Source organism: Peromyscus eremicus, chromosome 9 (assembly GCF_949786415.1).
Source record: "Peromyscus eremicus chromosome 9, PerEre_H2_v1, whole genome shotgun sequence".
Classification (NCBI taxonomy): Eukaryota; Metazoa; Chordata; class Mammalia; order Rodentia; family Cricetidae; genus Peromyscus; species Peromyscus eremicus.
The window spans coordinates 104,006,933-104,030,188 of NC_081425.1; the positions used below are offsets into that span (position 1 = coordinate 104,006,933).

The 23,256-nt window shown below is 45.1% G+C and overlaps 1 protein-coding gene and 1 long non-coding RNA gene across 4 annotated transcripts in view; one reads left to right on the plus strand and one right to left on the minus strand.

Annotated features, from left to right (window-relative positions):
• LOC131919751 (uncharacterized) lies at positions 1–14,650 on the minus strand. Its single transcript, XR_009381408.1, has 3 exons — positions 12,857–14,650; positions 11,798–11,888; positions 1–635 (listed from the first exon to the last, which is right to left on the minus strand). It is a non-coding gene; the product is annotated as an uncharacterized LOC131919751 (long non-coding RNA).
• Rarb (retinoic acid receptor beta) overlaps positions 1–23,256 on the plus strand; it is a 147,352-nt gene that overhangs the window by 30,980 nt on the left and 93,116 nt on the right. The window contains exon 1 of one of the 3 annotated variants that reach the window (XM_059274181.1): positions 14,716–14,941. The exons of the other annotated variants lie outside the window; for them this stretch is intronic. Coding sequence (XP_059130164.1) covers positions 14,858–14,941 — 84 coding nt within the window. The 5' untranslated portion in view covers positions 14,716–14,857. Of the gene's footprint in view, positions 1–14,715; positions 14,942–23,256 lie in introns of those variants that run through there. 3 annotated transcript variants of the gene reach the window in all.

Below are 23,256 nucleotides of genomic sequence, written 5' to 3' on the forward strand. Positions count from 1 at the left end.
TTCTCCTTTGGAGTACCTCTGTTTAATTAGAGGGTTACAGGAAGTCATGTGCAGGTACCACTTTGACTACCAGCAAAGGTACTATTGGCCCTGGTTGATCTCACTCTTCTCCGAAGAAGGGTCACTCACTGTTCCAAGTGGGAAGCCTCTGCTCTGAAGTAGGATTCCCAAATAGAATCCAGAATATCTTCTCAAGAAGTAACAGAGGATGGGGATGTGGCTCAGCCAGTCGAGTGCAACTCTGGATTTCATCTCTAGCACTGTTTAAACTTGGCATTGTGGAACCTCCTGTTGACTCAGGAGGTGGAAGCAGGAGGCTCAAAGTCAAAGTCCCCCTTGGCTACACAGAAAGTTCAAGTTCAGATTGAGATACTTGAGACCCTCTTCAAAATAAATAGATAAAAGTAGTGCCGGTAGCGGCTTCTGCCTGTCATGACCATGATGACCTTACCATTATTGGGAAAAACCCCTCCATCTTCCAAGGGACCAGGTGGCAGTGACATATGATGATGGTCAGAACTTAATGAATGGGTGTGGTTCACCTCTGGGGACAGTCAGCGGCTGCTGTGTTGACACAATATCACCGTGGCAACAAAGCCACTAGACACACCCTTGGGATGGTCCCCTTTAGGGGACTTCCAGTTGAGTGACATGTTTTCCAGGGCACAAAGAGAACAAAATGTGAAAGTGTAGTTAGTCAAAGGCTTGGCAATATAAAATCATAAAAGAATACTATAAACAAAATGATTATCCAGAGGTACTGATGACTTCCTAGACTCAGCAAGTGGAAAGCTGGAGCAGGAGGATCATGAGTTTGAGGCCAGCCATGCGTGCCTAGTGATGCCCTGTGTCATATCTAACATATATGTGATTTATGCACAATTTTGGCCTGAGTCATGTATTATACTTCCATTACTAGCTTTCTGAGTATAGTCTACAGCGTGAATTTCAGGAATCAAATCCCAGCTAGGCTACTTGCAGCTTGATGACCATGGACAAACATGTGCTTACATTTCCTGCTGTTTTCACACCTGGACAAATGGAATGGATGAATTATTTTTCTAGTCACTGGGATTGAAAACCTGACCGAGTCGGACTTCAAAGGCAGAGAGGTTTCTCTGCTTACCATTTGAGGGCACGATACATCTTTATGTGGTGGCAAGAGGCTGTTTGCTCACATCTCAGTAGGTCAGGAAGCAGAGAAAGGGGCATGCTGACTCTCAGCTGGCTTCTTCCATTCTCCTTATGACTGAGTCTGGATCCCCAACACATGGAGCTACACTTTACAGGCAGGGCTTCCCCCTTGGCTAACCCTCTCTGGAATCACTATCAAGAACGAACGTACCCAAAGACATGCTTCGTCAATGCCCTAGGTGTTTCTTAATCTAATCACAACTAACAATCAAAATTTTTCCATCATATGGAGACATGTAATCTTTATCACGGTATTACTGGGAATGTGAAATCAGTTTCCATGTACACAGCATGTGGAGTAGCACCTAGAACCTTGTAAGCACTATACATGCTTAATTCCTGTGTACTCAGCACGTGGAACAGTACCTGACACCTTTTTAGCACTGTACACACTTAATTCCCATGTAGATGGCATATTGAATAATACCTAGTATCAACATCATTGCACACTTAATTTCTAGGTACATACCATATATTATAGAAAATAGAATATATAGCCTGGCACCAATGAAGCATCATCATACATACTTTAAGTGTACTCAGCATATTGTATAATACTTGGCTCCCACAAAGCCCCAGACATGTTTAGTTCCTGCTCATCTTCTCATTAGCTTGGACAGAGCTACTACACATGGTGAGATGACTTCAATTCCAGTGTTAGCACTCCACTGATAATGCTCGTTCAGCATTTCCTCGTTCCTCTTGACAAAAATAAGCACAGCTTATTTCCTTCAAGACCCAGGCAAAGACCCAATCCAAGCCCACCTGGGTTGCTGTAGACCAGGGGTGGTAAATTGTTCCAGTGGAGAGCCATATGGTAAGTATTTTAGGCTTTGAAGATGTAAGCCCTCTGTCAGAATGACTCAGTCCTGCTCCTCCAGCCAGCCACAGTAAGATGTGCCATAGAATGCGGATGGTGCTGCACCAACTACTTATAAAAAACAAACAATGGCCCAGGCATACTGAGCTGTAGTTCCCTGACCCCTGACACAGTACATGGTGACATGTCCCTTCTTACAGCCTAGAACTCAGAAGCTGGTGGCTCCATGTGCTTGTTCTGGAGATAGCAGGCCAAACTGTCCCTGCTGCATGAAGGGCTGATGTCTACCTGTGTAGAACTCTAGCGACTCACCTCACAGTGCCTACATTCTAGTCATCATAGCCAGAGAAACTTGTGGTTTGCTTCTCTTCCAATGTCACCTATCAGTCGTGTTGGAAAGGTCATGAGATCACACGCCATACACTGCCATATCCATATTTCCCACTGCACAACCCAATGCTTTGTGCCTTACTGGACAATTATTACTGGTACAGTTCTGGGAGGGTCTTAATCTGATGACCAGGTGAAGATGGGCTGTTCTATGGTGGCCTATGACCCAGATCCTGCTGGGATTCATGTACTTTTTCTGTTACCGTCTTGCACTGCCCATTAGGTTCATCTGTGTTGCTCACAGTGGTGGGTGACTTCTAACTAGAGATAAGGCAACCCCAGAGAGACAAATGCTTTTCTTAATTTATTCTACCTTAGGTAGTTTCCAATTTAGACCACCGGTCAGCTCTGTCCTGCCTGCTGATCCCCAAATAACCACACAGAGACTTAATATTAATTATAAATGCTTGACCAATAGCTTAGGCTTGTTTTTAGCTAGCTCTTATAACTTAAATTGACACATTTCTATTAATCTACGTGCTGCCTTGAGGCTCATTTACCTCATGTGTGTACTTCCCATCCTGCTCGCTCTGTGTCTCCTGATGTCTCCCCTGACTCTGCCCTTCTTCTTCCCAGTGTCTTCGTAGTCTGGTTCTCCAGCCTAATCTTATCCTCCCTGGCTATAGGCCAGCAAGTTTCTTTATTAAACCAATCACAATGACATATACTCACACAGTGTAAAGGAATATTCCACATTTTACTTTTGCAATAGTAGGCAAGTGCTCTACTGCTGAACTGCTTCCCTGGCTTTTTAACTTATCACGAGACTGGTTACCAGTGTGCTTTTAAACTAACCAATCACTTAACTAAGCCTAAATCCAGTGGCTGAAGAGCTGGCAGGGCCACCTTGCACAAAGAAAAAATAATTATGCTGGAATGTACCTCCATTCTGCATCCTGTCTTCTCTAGCTTCCTGGGCATGTCTCTCCCAATGATGAAACTCACCACTCATGCTTAACCACACTTCCAACCCATTTCAGGGCCTAGAGATAGCAGGTAGGAGTGGCACACAGTGACCAGTCTTGTGTGCCCAAGGATACAGTTGTGCAGGGAGCAGAAAACTGGCCACTGTCTGGGCCTCTGTTCCAGTAACCCACTGAGCCCCACAGCAGTTCTGCAGACTTCACAGATGAGGGAGCTGAGAGGTTAAGGATCTTGGTCAAGAGCACATAGCAGCTCTTTGTCAGAGCTGGGAAGGAAATCTTGTCTCTGTTGTCACACCCACCACTGCCTTAGCTGCACCACACACAAGAAGGGAGGTAGCAGAAGTGTGTCATGTTCAAAATCCCCACTCCCTGGGCAACTACGTGAAAAACAAACATTTCTTAACATGGTGACAATTTTTAGAAAAAAAAAATACCCAGGCATAGTGGCACACCTAGAATCTTAGTAGTCAGAAAGCTAAGGAAGGAGGATCACCATGAATCCAAGGCCAGCCTGGGATACAGGGTAAGACCCTGTCTCAAAAAAAAAAAACTAAAAGAAGAAAAATAAGGAGTAGGAAGAAGAGGAGGAGGAGGAGGAGGAGGAGGAGGAGGAGGAGGAGGAGGAGGAGAAAAAGAAGTAGTTCCAGGAAGGAGCATTCCCCTAGAAATGACACCTGCAGACAGACCCGTGTAGGCTTGGCACCCAGGGCTGTTCTGTCTTGTGCTCTCTCCCCGTTTTGTCCTGCTTGGGTCTACCTAATGGCTTTTCACACATAAGCCAGCTTCTAGGCCACCAGTAGCCCACAGCATAGAAACCCTGGACAAGGCCCCAGAAGCCTCAGTGGAATCTTTTCCACCAAGAGCCCTGAAGTCATACTGGTGACCCTCTGTTTAAGGCAGACTGTAAATCTTTAGACCTCAGCCACACACCCCAACCCCTCCAAGCTGATTCTGTCCTTTTTCTCTTCTGCATTTATTTATTTATTTATTTTTATTATTATTATTATTATTTTTTTTTTCGAGACAGGGTTTCTCTGTGTAGCTTTGCGCCTTTCCTGGAACTCGCTTTGGAGACCAGGCTGGCCTCGAACTCACAGAGATCCACCTGGCTCTGCCTCCCGAGTGCTGGGATTAAAGGCGTGCACCACCACCGCCCGGCTTTTTATTTATTTATTTATTTATTTATTTATTTATTTATTTATTTATTTATTTGATTTCCTTTATTGCATCTCTCATCTATATTGCCTCATCAGAGAGGAGCCTGGGTGTTCCTGGCAGAAGACTCAGTCACAAGGAGTTTGCATTCAGGAGATGGATGTGTGCTCATCACTGGGAGCTTGGGTTAAGTACTTAAGTGTGCTTTGCGGTATTGTGCAGACATGGTCTTTTAGAACTGTGTTCTTGACTGGCACTGATAAACACTGAATTCTGCTTGGAGGGTATTTTTAGAGTTCATCACACTGACAGTTACTTCTGTGTGCAGGTTTGCTTCAGTATGGACACCGAAGAATCAGAGAACTTTACCAAAGGTGCTTGCATACACAGGGCTGAGTCTGTGTGCTATGCTAGGTCAGGAAGCCTGCCTTTATAAGTTTATCTAATTAGATGACAAATTGAACCTAATTATAGAGGGTGCTTGATACATTCAGGCAAACTTTTATAAAATTTTATAAACATCCTGAGAGACTTTAGAGACCAAAGTCCAGCTAATTTTCTTAGGAAGTTTTCCTTCCATTTCAGAGACCTAAGCCAAAACCACAAGAGATATATTCTCTGACATTGTCTTTAAAAACAAACCCTCAAGAACTGGAAACTGGAAGGGTGTACTTACAAGCACTCTGGGCTCTGGGTGTGGAAAGAGAAATCTTAGCACAGGATCACTGGACACTGGGAGGGACAGCCTCCATTCTCCCGCAGTGGTGACAGCAAATGGACTCCTCTTGTCTGTGACCGCTCAAATGTCTTCCTAATCTGAGAAGTGCTCATGGGTTGTAAAGACAGAAAAGTCTGTCTTTTCTTCACCCTCTCCCCTTTCTGACATAGGAATAAACAGGAACTGGAGGCTAAGTTCTAAGTTAAGCTGCAGCTCTGCCTTTCCCTCCCTCGTTCCTGAAAATAGCTTGTTTCGGTGGTCTTAAAGCGGGTTACAGTTTTTGAATGGTTTAAAGTTTGAGACCAGTGCTTTAAATGTTTACTTTTAATTTGAAAATAGTCAGGTCACTGACATTGCTGTTGTTATGGTAAACAAACTAAAGATAGATCTTTGATGACTGGGAAAAAGGCCTGCCTTGTCACCCAGTAGAGGAAGAATCCCCAGTGTGTGCACTTACCCTGTCGCTCTGAACCTCCCAGTGATGTCTTCAAAACCTGGTGCAGGAAGACCTAGATCCATTTTTTTTTTAATTATCAAAACTCAATGCTTGATTTTCTGATTTAAATCAGAGTTGGCTGTCAATAAAATCAGCTGCTTTCTAGGAATTCCTACAGAATATTGTGTAGAAGGTGCCGTGGCTCTGTGTTTCAGGTAGATCAAATGAACTACCCAAGAAATTGCATTGGGGAGCTGGATCTGACACCTTCTTCTAGTCTCTTTGGACACACACACACACACACACACACACACACACACACACACACCCCTGCACATAAATAAAAATAAAATCTTTTTAAGAATGTTGTTTTTCTTAGGAATGACAATATACTTTTGAGCTTTCCTTCAAAGAGTGGTAAGTCAAGATAGTATTTTCTGGATAAGAAAGGTACTTAGCCTTGTAGCTGGTGCTCTGGACACTTTTAGAAGCTGAGTCTCCTGGTCCTTTTCGCTCTGGCTGTTTTACTGACCCCTGTCCATTCTCTTTCTTCATCCCTCAAGGACTCATATGGCCGAGTATAAGAGGCTCAGCCTCTGGGAAGGTTCTTCCTGTTTCTACAGGTGTTCCCCATGCCCCATCTTGGGGCAGGGCTGAGACTTCCTGTTCAGGGTTGCTCCTGTTCCACTCTACACACAGAAACAATAGGCCGGCCTTATAGTTTCATAGCCTCTGTGTTTCTGCAAACTCCTGAGTAGAATGAAATTCACTTGGTATAGCTGACAAAAAAGAAATGTCCTCGGAAGAATTTCCCTATGCCCCATGACAGTCTGAAGTATGTATGTGTCCCTGGTTGGAAAACTCTCTTTCATACACTGACTAGAAATTCAGGCTCAGTGTTGAGCTTGACCTGAGCTGGTCCATCAGTATCATAGGATTTCCAACCACCGGGATGTTGGAGAGAGCCAAATCAGGAAATTTCTTCTTAACCACTGGACTAGAAATAGCACACATCATTGGCTAGAACTGGTCACATGACCAAAGGAACTACAAAAGAGGATAAGAGGAGTAGTTTACTCATGTATCCAGGTCCAGAATTCTCACTATGGAAAAGTATGAATGGCAGTCCCAAGAGCTAACGGTTTCTAGCCTGGGTCTTTTGTTTTGATTTGCTCATTTTTTATAGTATTGAAGAAGTAAGCAAAACGAGGGTTTTCCTCTCCTAAGTTATAGATGAGGAAACTAAGCTGATTAGACCATGTTCTGCCATGTGTGACCTTGACTCATCTGGAGCTCTTCTGAAATGTGTTCTGTGGAAACCTATCTGGACAGATTTCTGCCCTTAACCTTTTCCCTGAAACTTATTAAACTATGTTCTCAAATGCAGGCAACCCCAAACATCCCTATATGCCTAATGTAATGCTTTGCCATTCTGACAGGCAGGGAAAAACCTTACTCAGTGGAGTTGAACCTTTATGAAGAGTTAGATTCTAATCTCAGCCTAGGAGGTGAAACTCAAACCTAGACAGCATGACTCCAGAACCCTCAGAACAAACTGGAGATTTTCAGATGGCTCTCATTAGGACACAGAAGCCAAGGTTTCCTCCAGTGTTCGTAGCAGGGCACCAGATGACACGGTTGCTTTTTGTTTTCATATTATGGCAAAAGCCTATGTCCTTGATTAACGATAAGAGCCCTGCTAGGCCAGCATAATGATCACATAATGGAAATCATACACCTTCTAGAGGTCTTTCTGTCGTTGAGCATTACTGTCAAAAGCATTACTTTGGGGCTGAAGTTTGCCCTGTGCTTCTTGTGAGCTATGTCACTTGGCTGTTGTGGCTTTTGTTCCGTGTTTTTCCGCCCCAGAAAGAAGACTGGACGTGCTGTGTGGATTAGCAACTCTGGAATGGGGAAGCGTTTGTTCTGTGGGCTCTAGAACTGGCCCTTGGATCAGGCCTAGAGAAGGGCTTAATGATGTGTGCTCCTCCTGTAAGCACAATGCGAGCATTGTCTAAGGCAAAGAGGAACGCTGGGGTCTGGCAGGCCTGCCCCTATTAGAGCCTTATTCACATTGAAAAGATTCCATCCCTCTGCTAGCAGCATCCTGCCCAGGCTTCTGGCACCAGTTCTGTGGCCAGCACTGTCGCCTGGGGCATTTTTGTTTGGATCGGTTTTGTTTTATTTCTAAAGCAGGCTGCATCAGTGTACAAGGTAAAGGTGTTTGTGTGAAGCTTGTCATCACCCCTGTCAACAGAGACAAGGTGGCCATCTTCCAGGGAGTCTGCTGCCTGTAACTGGTGTCAAAATGCAAGAAAGCAAATGGCCAAGTCTACCTCTCCAGTTGTTTTCTAAGGCTCCCACAGCAGCCCACTGACTACCCAGGCTTTCCTGCAGTGCTTAAGACACCAATCAGGGGTTCAAAGAGTGTTGAATAAAGAGAAACAAAATCTTCAGTCACCGTCTCAGCTCGGCTTCTATGAAAGCTGTTTCTTACTCTACTTAAAACAAAAATAATGTTCTATTGGAGAAAAGTGGACTGGAGTGTGTGAAATGCACTTCTCAGAGTCATGCATACTGGAGAGCCCTGCTGGATGTCAGCAATGGGAGAAGACTTGGGGTCTAGACGGGATTTTCATGGAGGAACAATGGCCAGATAATGTTGATTTTTCTCCGTGTATTCAGAGTGTTCTAAGTCACAACACGGCTGCCCAGTTCACACGAGCCTGGAAAGTCCCCCAGATCATGGAAACCGCCACTGTTGCCCAAAGCTGGTAGGCTCCTTTGCTGTCCTCGGGGAAGTGAGAGCGGCATGTTGGATCTCTGCTCATGTCTGCCGGGGTCATGGGTGATCTATGTCTGGGGACCTTGGGACTATGGGTGCATTTCATGCCAAGAAATGCTTTGAAAGCTGTTGCTCAGACCTCTGCAATGTCTCAGAAATACAAAGAGCTAGTTTCAGTATAGCAGCATTTGGAGGAGAGTCCTAGTCTTTGACATTTACACATTCCACAGGCATGTCCTGACACTGTGATGCTCCCTCAACTGGTCCCAACTCTGTTAGCCGGTTTATTGGGCCACACAGAATCTGCACAAGAATAATCAATGATGTAAGACAGCCAATGCAAGTCTCTCTTTCATCACAGAATATAATTGTCTTAAAATATAAACCAATTTCTTTCCTTATAGCCACACACAAGATGTTTGCCATTGGAGAGTCCTCAGAATGGATAGCCAGGAATCTGGTGATTTAAGAACCATGAGAACCCTTGTTTAGTGTATCTAGGGAGTTCTTCCTTACCTCTGTCTTATCTGTTGTGACCCCGAGCCACAGAGAGAGCCTCCTGATTCTCCACTACTTAGTGTATTGGAAAGAGGAGACTGACTGTGTGGGGGCAATGTTAGAGACCTCCAAAGAGCCGATGCTCTGCTAAGTACATGTCACAGATAAATAACCAACCATGAAAAACGCTGGGAATCAATTATGTTTAAGTACCTTGGTGTTATTTGACATTTTGGTAACTTATTGAATAATAAAGCTGAACTTCTACTAAGGACATATAAAAAGCTTTCAATAAAAAAGAAAAAATAGGATTTAGTTGGATTTTTGGAACTTTTTGTCTTTGTAACTGTTGCTTCCTTCTCTTCAAGCCATTTGGGGAGCAGTCACATTTGTGTGGCTGTCTTTGACTCTGAGCCTGAGAGACAGTTGTCTCCTCTCTTCAGAAGGCCTTCTGCCTCATGCAGGAGATCCAGTAAGATCTAAAGCAGCTTCGCAGTCACTCGCTTTCTACAACACCTGCACAGTGCCGTAGGTCCCCTCCAGCGGGAAGTATGTCCGTGATTGGTTAAATGTGGTCGTGGCAGGCTCTACTGCCTAGAGACCTTGTGATTGGTTAAACTTGTGGTGCGCATACTACTGGAATCGAGCCTGTGATCAGTTACTTGCCCTTGTGCTCAGGCTCCAAATGGAATGAAAGCTGTGATTGGTTATTGTCTTAATCACAGCTTTCTTCCATTACAGTCAAGATTGTCACCCTCCTTTTGTGTTAAAATAAGGCTTAAGCTGCAGAAATATGGAAATGCAAAATCATGGTGTGTTGTTGTTTGTTTTTTCCTTTTTATTCTTTTGGGGGACCCACCACCCAGCTCCCAAATAATCACACACGGAGGCGTATTATTTCTTACAAATACCCGGCCTTAGCTTGGCTTGTTTCTAGCCAGCTTTTCTTAAATTATCCCATCTACCGTTTGCCTCTGGGCTTTTCCCATTCTCTTACTTCTGTAAATCTTACTTTTACTTTGTGGCTTGCTGTGTAGCGGAGTGGCTGGCCCCTGAGGTCCTCCTCCTCTGGCTCCTCCTTTCTTTTCATTCCAAATTTCTCGTTCTATATATTCTCTTGGCCTGCCAGCCCTGCCTATCCTTTCTCCTGCCTTGCTATTGGCAGTTCTTTATTAGACCATCAGGTGTTTTAGACAGGCATAGTAACACAGCTTCACAGAATTAAATAAATGGGACATAAACAAAAGTAACCTTAAAACAATATTGTACAACAGTGCCCTGAAGCATTGCATCTTGGATAGACACAGTCCTTCTCCATGTCACCTTCCTTCAAAGACCAGTCCTGGCACTGTGGAGTCACTGTCCCTGGCATTGAGGGGGATGCCTGCTGTTTGGCCCTGCTCATCCCCCAATGCCACCAACACTGTTACAGCTTATCAGTTGTAGCCATTCCCAAGGTCCCACATCACTCGGATGGAGAAGGGGAAGGTGAGCTTACATTGCCTTCAGAAGGATGGGCCTGCCACTGTAAATATGCAGAGAGCCATAGAGGTTGGTCCTTCTGTACAGTTGTACTCACTGATTCAGATTCAGGGGTGCTATATAAAACCTTTGAGGACTGGAGAGATAGCTCAGTCAGTGGTGAAGAGCACCGACTGCTTCCAGAGTATCTGAATTCAATCCCCAGCACCTACATAGTGGTTCATAGCTCCCAATAACCCCAATAACAGGGGTTCCAATGCCCACTTCTGGGCTCTTCTGGCACTGGTCATACAAGTGGTGCACAGACACACATGCAGGCAAAACACCCATACCCATAAAATAAAAGTACATTAAAAAACAAAACCGAACAAAACAAAAAACCCTTTGGGACATTTTCCCTTAGTCCTGTCCTCTCTCTTACCGTTCTTCTCTATAAACGTCTTCACAAGTTCCTGGGGCATAGCTCGTGAGATAAATTTAGGAAAAACCAGTGTGTTGCACACAAAATGATGATTGTAACGTATCTCTGTAGTTCAATCGTTTCTTCTACCTCTCTGAAGGACTCCTCATGAATCTGAGAAATTATCCCAGTCTTTATGTGAAAACCCAGCCCCGGGGTCTGCTATGCTCATCCTTGTGACTGGCCTGGGGAGTCTTTATGGAACAGGTGTGCTCTACTGGCCTCTTCCTGATGTGGCTGGGGTCCTAGTGTGGAACTTCTGGTGTGGCACTTCCTGTTAAGTATTTTGTTGTCTCCTCAATCGCCATGTTGCTCTAGTGTATCGCTAGTAGGAACACCAGGACTGTCTTAGCCTCGTTCATCCCCACTACCCTCTAAGTGCCTGTAGCAAAGCTTGGCAGGATGTGTCAGCAGATGTTTGTTGAATGAATCAATAGTAGATAATATGCAAGAGAGGTGGAGGAAAATCATCAGGATTGCAACACATTTGTTCAAGGTCCAGGTTACAAAGGACAAAGGCTAAGTAAGGGACAGATAAAGGAGATATCGATGACCATGTTGGCCAAGACTGTCCCAATAGAAAAGAAGGATGTCAATCTTTGTGGGTGTTCTTTACCATTCAGTGCTGGTTTTAGGGAGAATCCTCTGAGTACTCAGATGTTTCAGAAGCACACTTGATCTGCCTCACGGTCTCCTCCCACCCACTCATGGCCACACCACTCTGGGGACCATGGCCTAAGACCAGCACATGGGTTCAGTTTGCCACTTGAGAAGAGATGGCTTATTGGTGTTTTACAAAGGTGGTCATTTTAATTTTGTATGATAGTTGAGCTTATTGATTATTAAGATCAGTTCTCATGGGCAATTTGAACTGACCTTGAATATCTTTCCCCATTTCTCATGTATACCAGTGGATAACAAGTCGAGGCTCACCGAGGTGGGCAGAGGGTTGACAGGGTAGAGAGTTTCTTTTCATAGCTCTTCTGTAACGAGGGTAAAACAGATTCCTTTTTAGAGTTTATTCCTAAAATAAAGGCACGAAGTATGATTAAATGACTTTTAAGTCCTTCAGAGTGTCTTGGTTACCAATTCCATGTAACAAACTGCCCATCCTGAAGGTGTATAATAATACTTTCCCTCGTAGACTGTGTATTTCTAATTTCGAAGGCTGTGTCTATCTCACATTGTCTTGAGCTGCTGCTACTGAGCCAAAACAGCTGGAGTGACTTGTTGTCCTACAGGGTGGATCATGTGAAGATGCCTTCATTGAGGGCCTAGTAGAGAGGTTTCCCATGGAAGAGGTTCTCAGCTAGAGCTATGATCAGAATGGCCAGCAAGCACCTTCACAGGTGTGGCATGGACTTGTTTACAAGATGGCAGCTCCAGAGTCAAACATTAAATTACACAACAGCCTAGCAGGCCAGAAGCTGGGATGCAGAGGGCCACTTCAGTGGAAGTCATGTGTCCTTATCTTTTGTAGCCTTGGGAATCTCACAGTGTACCTTTCGTCTACTTCAGCTGGTTAAAGCACTCACTAACCAACCCAGACTCTAAGAGGTGAGGCTGAGAGGCTCCTCTGACTGGGACAGCACAAGGGACACCTTGGTTTGTCAGTTTCGTTTGGTTTTACAGTTGCGTGGACTGAATCCAGGAAATGTAGGTGGGAACTGATGCGGTCCAAGGCCAGGCCTTCCTACCTCTCACCTGAAGGACTCGGGGATAGTGTGGCAGATTTTTCTTCTTTCTTACAAGAGTTATCAGCTCTGAACATAAAGGAACAGAGTTCAGGGAAGGAATTGTTTCTTACAGGTTTAAAGGAAGGGGAGGTTCTATGCTGCTTGGCTGGTAAGTAGTCCACACAGCATGCTATTTTCAGACAGATGTTCGGGCAGCAAGGGGAGAAGAGGGAGTTTGAATTTTAAGGAAGAAAGGTGTGGCTTTGAAGATGTGGGGGAAGGGGAGCAGGGAACCAGTTAGTTAATGTGTACTCACCAGTAGGCCCCTTATAGCTTGGAGTCTGTTGCCCCAGGGCTTCTACACAGAATCTGCTTTAGAAAGGAGCAAGATGCAGCTGCAGATGGGCGTGACCCAAGTGGCCTCTGCTCTGGGTCCTAAGCACCCACCCCAACTGTATTCTCACTGAGTTAGGTGGCAGATGGGCATTTGGCCCTAGGAGTGGATCAGAGCTGGCAGGTAACCGAGGAGATGCATTGAGGGTGTGTAGAGTGTCTACAGCAGCAGAGGGAAAATCACATGCTCCCACTTCCATGGCACCTTGATTGTCTTGTTGATTTTAGGCAGCTGAGTACATTTTTGCTCTGATTAACTTAGACCCTCTGGTCCCTGTCTTTCCATAATGTTCCTCATGCAGCGTGCTGCTCACCCCCCTGGTGTGCTTGGCAGGGCGTGAGCTCCATGCCTTCAACCCAAATTCTCTTTGGCTTCAGATTGGAATTTGTCTGTGGACTTTTAATTACACACAGGAAGGGCACCCAAACCATGCATAAATTCTGTACACATCCCCAAGGTAGGGCTATTTTTAAAATGCTGTCTATCTTCTTTTGTTTCTTCCTCTTTGAACCTGGCTATGGATTTTTGTGAAGTACATTGTGTCAAGAGAAGGGCAGTGAGGAACACACCACGTATTGACTTGGGAAGCCTCGCTGAGACCAGCTAGCCAGGCATGCTCCCTGGCTCTGCTCTGGCATGCCAGGTTATAAAACAAGAGACAATTCTGCTGCTGCTCTGAAATCTGAACTTTCCTGTTTATGGGGTTATGGGACCCATGCTGTCTCTGAACACACAGTGTATTTCCCTTTTCTGCACTTCAAATTAGATTAAAGCCCTGAATGGTATTAAGTAATTTGGCCCTATTTAAATGTTTAACTCAAACCCAGGCATGTGTTTTAACATGCTGGATTTTGTCCAAGCCCTTATATAAAGATGGCATTGAGCTTTTCAAGGTATTGGATTTCATTGATTTTTTTTCAGGAGATTCACAGAATGATGGAGATGGGTTTGGTGGCCTTTAATTGCTTTAACAGAGCTATGGGGTTCTGGGACCCTCCACATGTCCTCCCTGGTACAAACATTTCATGTAGCTTCTACCCGGCAGTCTCTATTACATCTTATAAAGAAGGCTAGCTGAGCACTGAGCATGAACTGCCCAGGTCACAGTGGTCCTGCTCTGGTTTGACCCCTCCTCTGGGATGCTTTTACATTCCAGCCCCATGGGAGTGACACAGACCGATCTTACTTCCTCCTGCATCTCCAGGTTCACAGGCATCTGTCACCAGAACTGGGTGACCAGCTAGCTGAAAAAGAACTTAAGCGAGCCCCCTAACAGACATTACCCACACGTCACAAAAATTCACATTTGCTTCTGTACTTCCCAGCAGGCTCCATTCTTGGAGACAGAGTGTTCTGGGTATGGGAGTCTTACTTTTCCCACCAATGATGTCTGTCCTTTCCATTTTGGGTTAGGAAAATTCCTGAGGTTTGAAATCAGGTTGGCCAAGTTCAAATTCTGGCCATCTCACTTCCTCCTTGGCCAAGTTCCCAAAACCCTTCATCTTTTGTAGAATGCGGTTAATAACATCTGAGCCTTGGGATTATTTTGAAAATCAATATTGTATACACAATGGGTGTTTTCAGTCATTAGAGTACCTACCTGGTTCCTCTTGGGTGTCAGTGTTGTTGACTCTGGTCCTCTTAGCAAAGCCTTGGCCGTCTTCATCAGCTCAGCTGGGCTTGCAAGAATCCATCACCAAGGAGCCTGTGTATTCTGTTGACATTCCCTCACAAAAGGAAGGACCCTCACCTGAGATTCTACCCACTCCTCCAGCCTTTTATTGGCAATTGCACAGTAATAGCACAAAGCCGGGTTGGGGGTGGGGCTTAGGGACTTGGTCTCTGGAAGCAATGGAATATATAGGCTGAGGGAAGTTAATTGGAAAGGGTTCCCTCTGTGAAGCTATGGGGAAGCCGTGATCCATGCTGAATGAAGAGTTCCCAGTGCTTTGGTCACCCCAACTCCTGTCATGTGACCCCTCACCTATGCTCTGTAAAGTGAGCCCAGTAAGTTCATTGGTTCCCCAGGGTGAGCCCTGGTAGAATCACACTTTGGTTTGTCATTGAAACTTTATGAGAAGAGGGTAGATGTTGATTGTTTATCCCCCCGCCCCGAGAGTTGGGGGGAGAATTCTCACAGTAGCCTGGCAGTATTTTGACTTACCTGCAATAAGTTTGAGGTGGAGAGAAGTCCCCAAGCCAAGCAAACTTCCTGGTTTTCACTTCCTTTTCCCCTATGGATGGAATTCTCATCCCGTGACACAAGCCAGGGTGGGTACAAATGGCATGGAAGGCCCACCCTTCCCCCCTCCTCACATTCAGATGCATTAGCTCCTCAAAGTATGGCACGATGCATGGCGGTCCTCTTCGACAGTGTTGAACGTAAGAGCCACAGCTGTTCCAATCTATGCACTTGACTTCAAAGTCAAGGCTGCTTGATTATCTTCTGCACAGACTGGCACATTGCAGAACTGTTTCCACCTTTTCTTCCTGGAGTTGAAGATTTGGCCATGTTGGTGGGAGTGAGATGGTGTGTGAGTTGTGCAAAGGTTGATTTGGTCCAGTGGTGCTTGGTGGGGAGGGAGAGCTTCAGCGGCCTTCTGAGTCATTCCTCATCTAGGTGAACTAGGAACTTTTCCTTGGGTTGAGATCACCTAGATGGCTTGTTAAATGATATATCATGTTTCAGAGCCAGAATCTGAGATCCAAGGCATCTGGAGATGTGTTTTTCTGAGAAGTTCCCTGCGTGGTGAGGGGCTTCATCAGTTCTGGGCAGGATTTGTTCACTGTAGTACTAGAGATGGAACCCAGAGCCTTGAGCATGCTGGACAAATGCTCTGCTACTGCGCCATATCCACAGACTCAGGGACCACCACTAGAGAGCTGCTCCCTTATGGAGCGAGGGGCTAGCACTGACAGATTCTCTAGTTACTTGTAACTTTGCCAAGGTGCTGTCTAGTCCTCCAAACATTTCAATACCCCCAAACACAGGGCTTATACAGTCAGCAGACGAGAAAATACTTTGAAAGAACATCAAGTCAATCTCCTTTGTTGTCAGAGTCTCCTACTTTTATGGGGTTGGCACTGGATTTGGAAGCTTGTCCAAAAGCTGTATGCCCCAGCTCTGCATGAGTACAAAGTTCAGTCTGTTTCTGCACTCAGCACTTTGCAACCTCTGTGCAGATGCTGGGAAGGTGAGAGGACACAAGTCAAAGGACTCCATCTGGAACTTGTTTTCTGCAATCAAAAGCACCCTGAGAATCACTGGCAGGGCTGGAGGCAGCAGGACATTGCAGTGTAACTTGGCATGTCTTCTCTGTCGGTAACCTGGAAAGGGAATCCTGCAACACTGGTCTGAGCAGGCCACTCCCTCTGTCAGGTCTAAGCAGCCTCAGGTGAGGGGCAGGTACTGTGTGTATGGAAGGTTCTAGAAACACAGCGTTTTCTCCTATTACAATGTCTTCCAGACATTTTCCTCTTCTCTGCACCTGACTCCAGCTTGCTTGCAGTCCTGGTCTGACCTGGCCCTCGTTCCATTTCTTTAGCCCCTTTTGCAGGTCCCTTTGCCTTGTAGACACTTCTGTCTAATGACTTTTAGTGCAGCTAGGAGGTGTTGTTGTTGTTGTTGTTTGTTTGTTTGTTTTTTAAAATACTTTTGTGTGCCAGGTTCTGTTTTAGGCTCTGCATATGTATCAGCTCATTTAACCTTTGTAACTATGAAGAGAGAGAGAGAGAATAGTACTGATTTGATCATTCTTTTAAATTTTATCTGGAAGTAAAATTTAAACAAGGTGTAGTGATTGTGTGACTTGTCAGAGATGATGCAACCTCCTGCGGAGGTAGGACTTGAACTCGGCCTATCTAGCCGCAAGACCCAAGCCTACAGCCACTGGATGGTCTCCCCGATGCACTCTGCAAGCTTCTCCTTCCCTCTAGGAGCTGGAGGGACTTTGAGGTGGAGCACACAGCAGCCCACTGAGTCCTCTCCACATTTCTGCGTCCAGTGGCTGCTCATCAAATCTACACATTGACAAGCAGCTGGACAGAGGCTGAGATTGAAAGTCCGTCCTCTGAGACCCCACAGGACTTCCTTCATCAACAACTCCACAGCTTGCCTTGACTTGGCCTCTGAATCCTTTTGGTCACTAGACGAACATATTCTTCACAATACAGTTGGAAGGACCACTGTGTCAACACTCAACTCTCAAGCTATTTTCTCATTAAGCCTTTTCATGCTTATTTCTCAAGCAGGAACCTGCCTTTCACCTTAACAGCATAGCTCAGTTTGGATGCCACGTGCCACACTGCATAGCCACGTGTGGCCAGTGACTCCTGTGTTAGAAAGCAGATGAGCACTGGGAGATGTCCGGTATGCAAGAGGAAGCAAGGCATTTGGGGTTCAGTCTTGGGGATTTTTGTTTGTTATTGTTTTTCTTTTTTGAGGAAAGGTCTTATTACACAGCCCAGGCTAGCCTAGAATCATGATCCTCCTGCTCTGGCCTCCAAAGTGCAGGTGGATAGTAATTTTTTTTTTTAAGAAACTGTTTTTGGAGGAAAATAGTGAGAATTTGGTCACTGGTAGAAAAACTAGGTGAGGGGTGTGTGTGTGTGTGTGTGTGTGTGTGTGTGTGTGTGCACGCACCTGTGCATTTCTCATCTATTTATGCAGTTGAATTCCTTTTTATTTGAGGAGGAAGAAGATTGACACATGCTTTCACCAAAGGCATCAGGGCATGGTAAGAACAGGCTTCCAGGAAAATTGTGTGAAAATGGGCTTGTCTTCTATTGAATGAGATCAGCCGATTGGCTTCTCCACCCCAATCCCTTCTCTGGAGCACAAGAGTATTATCCTAGTTACAGTTACTGTTGTGATGAAACACTGTGACCTAAACAACCTGAGGGAGGGAAGGGGTTTTCTGGCTTATATTTACGTACCATAGTCCATCACTAAAGAAAGTCAGGACAGGAACCTGGAGGCAGAGCTGATAGAGAGGCCATGGAGGGGTGCTGATTACTGGATTGCACCTTATGGTTTGCTCACCCTGCTTTCTTATAGAACCCAGGACCACCAGCCCAGGGATGGCACCACCCACAAAGGGTTGGGCAGTCCCCCATCAATCACTAATTAAGAAAATGCTCTACAGACTGGGCCACAGCTCCATCTCACAGATGCATTTTCTCATTTGAGGTTCCCTCTTCTCAGATGACTCTAGGCTGTGTCAGGTTGACATAAAACCAGCTAGCACAAGTATGACACGTCTTCTAATATTTCTTTTCATCTTTGTTGCATGACATTTTGGGGGAGACATGAGCAAATGTCTCCTCACTCCATGTAGGGAACTGATGACAGACTGTATTAACAATATCACCAAAGTCCAACCCGGTGAACCAGTCAGTTTATTGGGGTTACTTACACGAGCATAAATGACTCAAAGGCAGCTGTGTCACTGGAAGCCAACCTGGCGTGGGTGGCAGCTCTCAAACCCTGGAGCCCTGGCACATGCTGCATGACTTGAAGGCAGCCTAACAGGTCAGGGTGTGTCTTCCAGATAGCCTGGCTGGTCTGTATCTCTGTAGTCCTCAGTGCTCATGTCACCTTAGGGAGGGAGGGACTTTGTGAATCAGCTCCCAGGAACTTCCTGAGAAGTTTCAGTTGTTTACTTCCTCAGTCTTCAGGCCTCCCTTCGGAACCCTCAGAGTCCGAATAGGCTTCGCTCAAGAGTGGAATGTCTCATCCTAGCAGAACATGTTATGTAAGGGTCCTACTCACAAGAGGCCCCAGGGCAGCACCACAGAGCTACAGGTTTAGAGGGCATAAATCAGGCATCGACTTTCTGGACCTCTAGGTAGCAAGGCAAACAAGGACCCAAAACCTGGAGATAAGCAAAGTCAAGACTGGGAGGCAAACTCTGTCTATGGAAGTGAGCAGCGGCCTTTCTCCTTCTCTGCATTAGTTAATGGCTAATCTAGAGACTGTGCCGCTCTCTCTGATAGAGCACAGTTTAAAATATTTTATCATTAATGTGACAGGGAGTTGGATAAAGAAAATGAAGCGTGATTATAAAATGCTAATTATCATTCTCAAGTGCATATTGGGCACTTGCGAATATTTGCAGTGTAATTTGCTTTATTTATTATTTCAGTTTGGTTATAAATGTTAATTCAATTGCAGATGGTATGTTGGCAATTTACAGAGCTATAAAATTATTTGGAAATCCTAATATTTTCTACCAAAATGTTCTGTTGGTGATGGATGAGCTAAATTAAAAAGCGCCTGCTCCTTAGAGTTAAATACATTAATTGGCAAGTAGGCTGTGGGGATTTGCAGAAGGAAGCTGGCTATGTTCATGCCTTCAAGGAAAGAGGATGAGGTCTCTAATTCAGAGTGGAAGTTTTCTGGATGAGAGGGGCAGGGGAGGACAAGGTCTCTTTCCCACCACAATAGCAATAGTGCATCCAGGCTGAGGGTGTTCTTCACCTTGATTGAGAGCCCTGAGGAGATAAACTAGGGTCAGGTTTCTCTGTATCCCACCAAGAGACTCAGAGAGTAGGCTGATGATAGTGAGTGTGCAGCCTGTGTGTCTGTGTGTGGATGCGCTCAAGGCCTTTCACCATCTCCATTGATGACTTGATGTACAGCTTTACACTAGGTCGTCAGATAAGCTGACACAGGATGGATTTGCCTCCACCACTTCTTATACAGTCAAGAGATAAGATTACTTTTTTTATGTTTTAAATGCTTAAAAAATTATTAAGGTATATCATGCACGAAAAAGTAAATTTCAATTCACATTTGATTATAAACAAGCATTTCTCAGGCTGGAGAGATGGCTTAGTGATTAAGAGTGAGTAATGTTGTTCTGGGCATGACAGTTTGTTGCCTAGCACCATGTGGGACAGCTCAGCTATGATTGTAGCTCTAGGGTTTATGACACCCTCTGGTCTCCATGTGTACTGACACCCACATGACATAGACACATTACACACACACACACACACACACACACACACACACACACACACATACACACACACCACCTTTTTTGTTTGTTTGTTTGTTTTTGTTTTTCAAGACAGGGTTTCTCTGTGTAGCTTTGCTCCTTTCCTGGAACTCACTTGGTAGCCCAGGCTAGCTCGAACTCACAGAGATCCGCCTGGCTCTGCCTCCCGAGTGCTGGGATTGAAGGCGTGTGCCACCACTGCCCGGCCACACACCACCTTTTAGTAGGGATTCCTGGCACGCAGGCATGCCTATCCATCTATATGTGCTGTATGTGGCTGCTCTCTCATCACAGTGAATATTTAAGAAGGAGGTTATAATTAAAAAAAAGAGTCCGAACAACCTGGATTAGACTCTCCTGGTCATGGGACAATGAACAAATTAGAGACCGTGGCCGGGTTGGGTTTTGTTTATTTTCACCTCAATTCTGTCTGTTATGGGACCTTAAGAATTTGGGATAAGAAGTGTTTTCTAGCAAACTTCTTGTGTTTGAAAGCTGGGCAGATGGTAAATGTGAGTCCCAGATTCTTCCTTTTGTTTTGTTAATAACTGAAGGAGGTTATATGATATTACTAATGTAAAGAATTCTGTGCCCCCCACATTATATACACTCAAAACATTCTCTTTGCCCTCAAAATAAAAATAAAAGTAAAACTTGTTTTCTTTTATTGTCAAATTAAAAGCATAAACTAACCCATGCCCTTGGAGTGTTCTACTTGCATTCACAATTAGGAGTCCCGCATGTACCAGCATGTCAGCAGCATGGCTACCTTGGGTAACTCATTTGGGGAAATGTCATTCCTTACTAAGAAATACTGTGCTTAATTAATTCTTGCTCCTAGGAGGTCAACCTGGGGCACTTGTTATGGCCTTAATTGGCAGCATAAATCCTGAGACCCAGGAGGAAAAGCAGGGTGAGCAGATAGCAGTCTCTGGACTTTTGGGGAGTGTGCAGTGTGCTGGCCTATCACAGACAGTGACAGCTTCCGGCTTGATGGCGTGCAGTCTGGCCACACTGATGTTAGGATTAAAGGCCAATGTGCAAGGAGAAGAGACGCAGCAGGCGGCACTGGTGTTCTGTGTTAAATAGTGTGAGACAGCCTGCTACCTTCTGGCTGGGAAAAATGTGTTTCTGTGAACTCCAGGTCCTACATATTAAATTATATTCATTATATGACCCATCTGGAGTCCCTGCCGGCCCCAAAAATATCATCTTACAGATATTAGCAAAAGGAAGCGAAATGTAATTTTTTTAATTGTAGACTTTTCATTTCCATTCAGTTTTTCCCTTTTATTGAGGAAACCAGACTGGAAGGAAAGCAGAGCCTTCTCACTTGCGCTGGTCCTCTTCAGAACACAGGCAGAGAACCCTGGCTGTGGCTTCTCACACATGTGGCTTGAGGTGATGTGAGGCTGTCCTGGGTGGGAGGCAATGGCTGGAGAGGTCATGAGCTTGGTCTGAAACTCACACTAGTTGGGGAGGTAGGCTTCAGAGGAAAGAGGATGCACTGGTTGGCCCTAGCTTTCTCTGAAGTGGGCTGCCACAAATCACATTTGACAGAGTGGAAATGAAACTCATAAATATCACATAAGATGTAGCTTATTTTTGTGTCCTCTTATCAATGTTGGTTGGCTGGGTTTTGACTCAATACAAAAATGTCTCCAGTATTTGGGACATTTGGTGCTCTCTACAGGCCAGCCCCACAGAATGTATAGAAAGGAGGTTCTCATTCAGACAGAGTTCTCAAACACTGGTTCTAGGAGATAGTTTGAGGGGTTCAGAATGGAATGCAGAGAGTAGCTGAGCACGTTGTACAGGGCTTTGATGGCAGAAGGTGGTGTTGCCCACAGCTCTAGGGAGCCCATTGAGGGCTTTCACTCCTCAGCTGCTGAAGGGCACATGGCAGGTGGACTTTCGCACTCAACTCCATGAGCAAGTATCTGCTGGAAGCCAAGTGTGGTTCCATATTTGGTCTGGGACAAACATCCTATATAATAAATGGCATGCGGACCAGGCATCATCCATACACGCCTGCCACTCATGATAGACTAACCTGTGCGAATGCCTGGGTTGCTGAATTCTGAAGACTTACTTCAAGTTCAGTAACAGTGAAGTGCTTTGGGGCCACCCACAGACATATCCAGTGCCCTTGTGCCTTTCATGGAGACAGTCTAAGATGTTTACAGAGAAGGCTCTAGACTAAATCCTGAGTTTCCAGCTGTAAATCCTGTATTTTGTGATTGGTCCTATTCCATCAGGTTCCTGGTATAGATTAGGAATTGTATTATGTATGTGTGTTATTATATATATATATGCGACTGTATTATAAATGTGTGTATATATGCATATATTTAACTGCTCTAAATATTTTCTTTCCACTTGGTCAGCTATACCCATCAATGACTCACCTCTGATTATTGCTCTATAACTTGGCTGAGGTCTTTTTTGGGGGAGGCAGGGCTCTGGATGAGGCCCTTCTCATTCACATACTGTGGCTCTTTGGTGCCTAGATATGATGGAAAGTATCTTGCCATTCACTGATCGAGCAGGGCCTGGAACTCATAGCACTTCTCCTGCCCCAGACTCCTGAGTTACAGATTACAGCCGGAAGCCGTTGTACTAGGCTTGTGTCTACTTCTCTAAGGAGGCAGACAACCCTGCTCTCATCCATGAAGATGCGGTGACAGGCACATGGCAAGCATAAATAGCAGCTCTGGGCTTCTTCCTAATGGGGTGTTGGAGTTACTTCCCCTAAATGGCTTACCCCAGCTCTTCCTGCCTCAGCCTCCTCCATTTCTACTTTCCAGAAAACAGACAAGATACCAACACAATTAAAAGTAAAAAATAGTCTGCTTCCCTTGCCGGTTGTAAATGCATACAAAATACATGTAGATACAATAGATTGTAAATAATTTACGTCTGCACTTTTTTTCAGTCTGTAAATGAGAACACCTAAGGTGGAGTGACCAGCAGGACACTCTTCCCTTCCCCCATTAAGATAACAAGATGGGCGGAGAGAACTCACATTGGGGTGTTTTTGGAGCACTGTGCAGATAAAAATTAAAAATTAAAGGAAATGCTTTGAGTAAGCAAGCTCGTAAAAGCCATTTGGAAATTTAAAATTACAGATTAGTTCAGGTCTCCTTCAGAGGGATTTCTGCATGTGGGTTCCTTTTTCATGGCAAGGTGGAAGCCTGCCTGCCTTTTGTGTGACCACCTGACACTGTCACGGGATCCGTGATGCTGGCCGGTGTGTCCTGTGCAGTCCTCTTATGCCTCCAGAAGCTGGCTCTGGTCTTTATCACATTAGCCTCAGGGGAT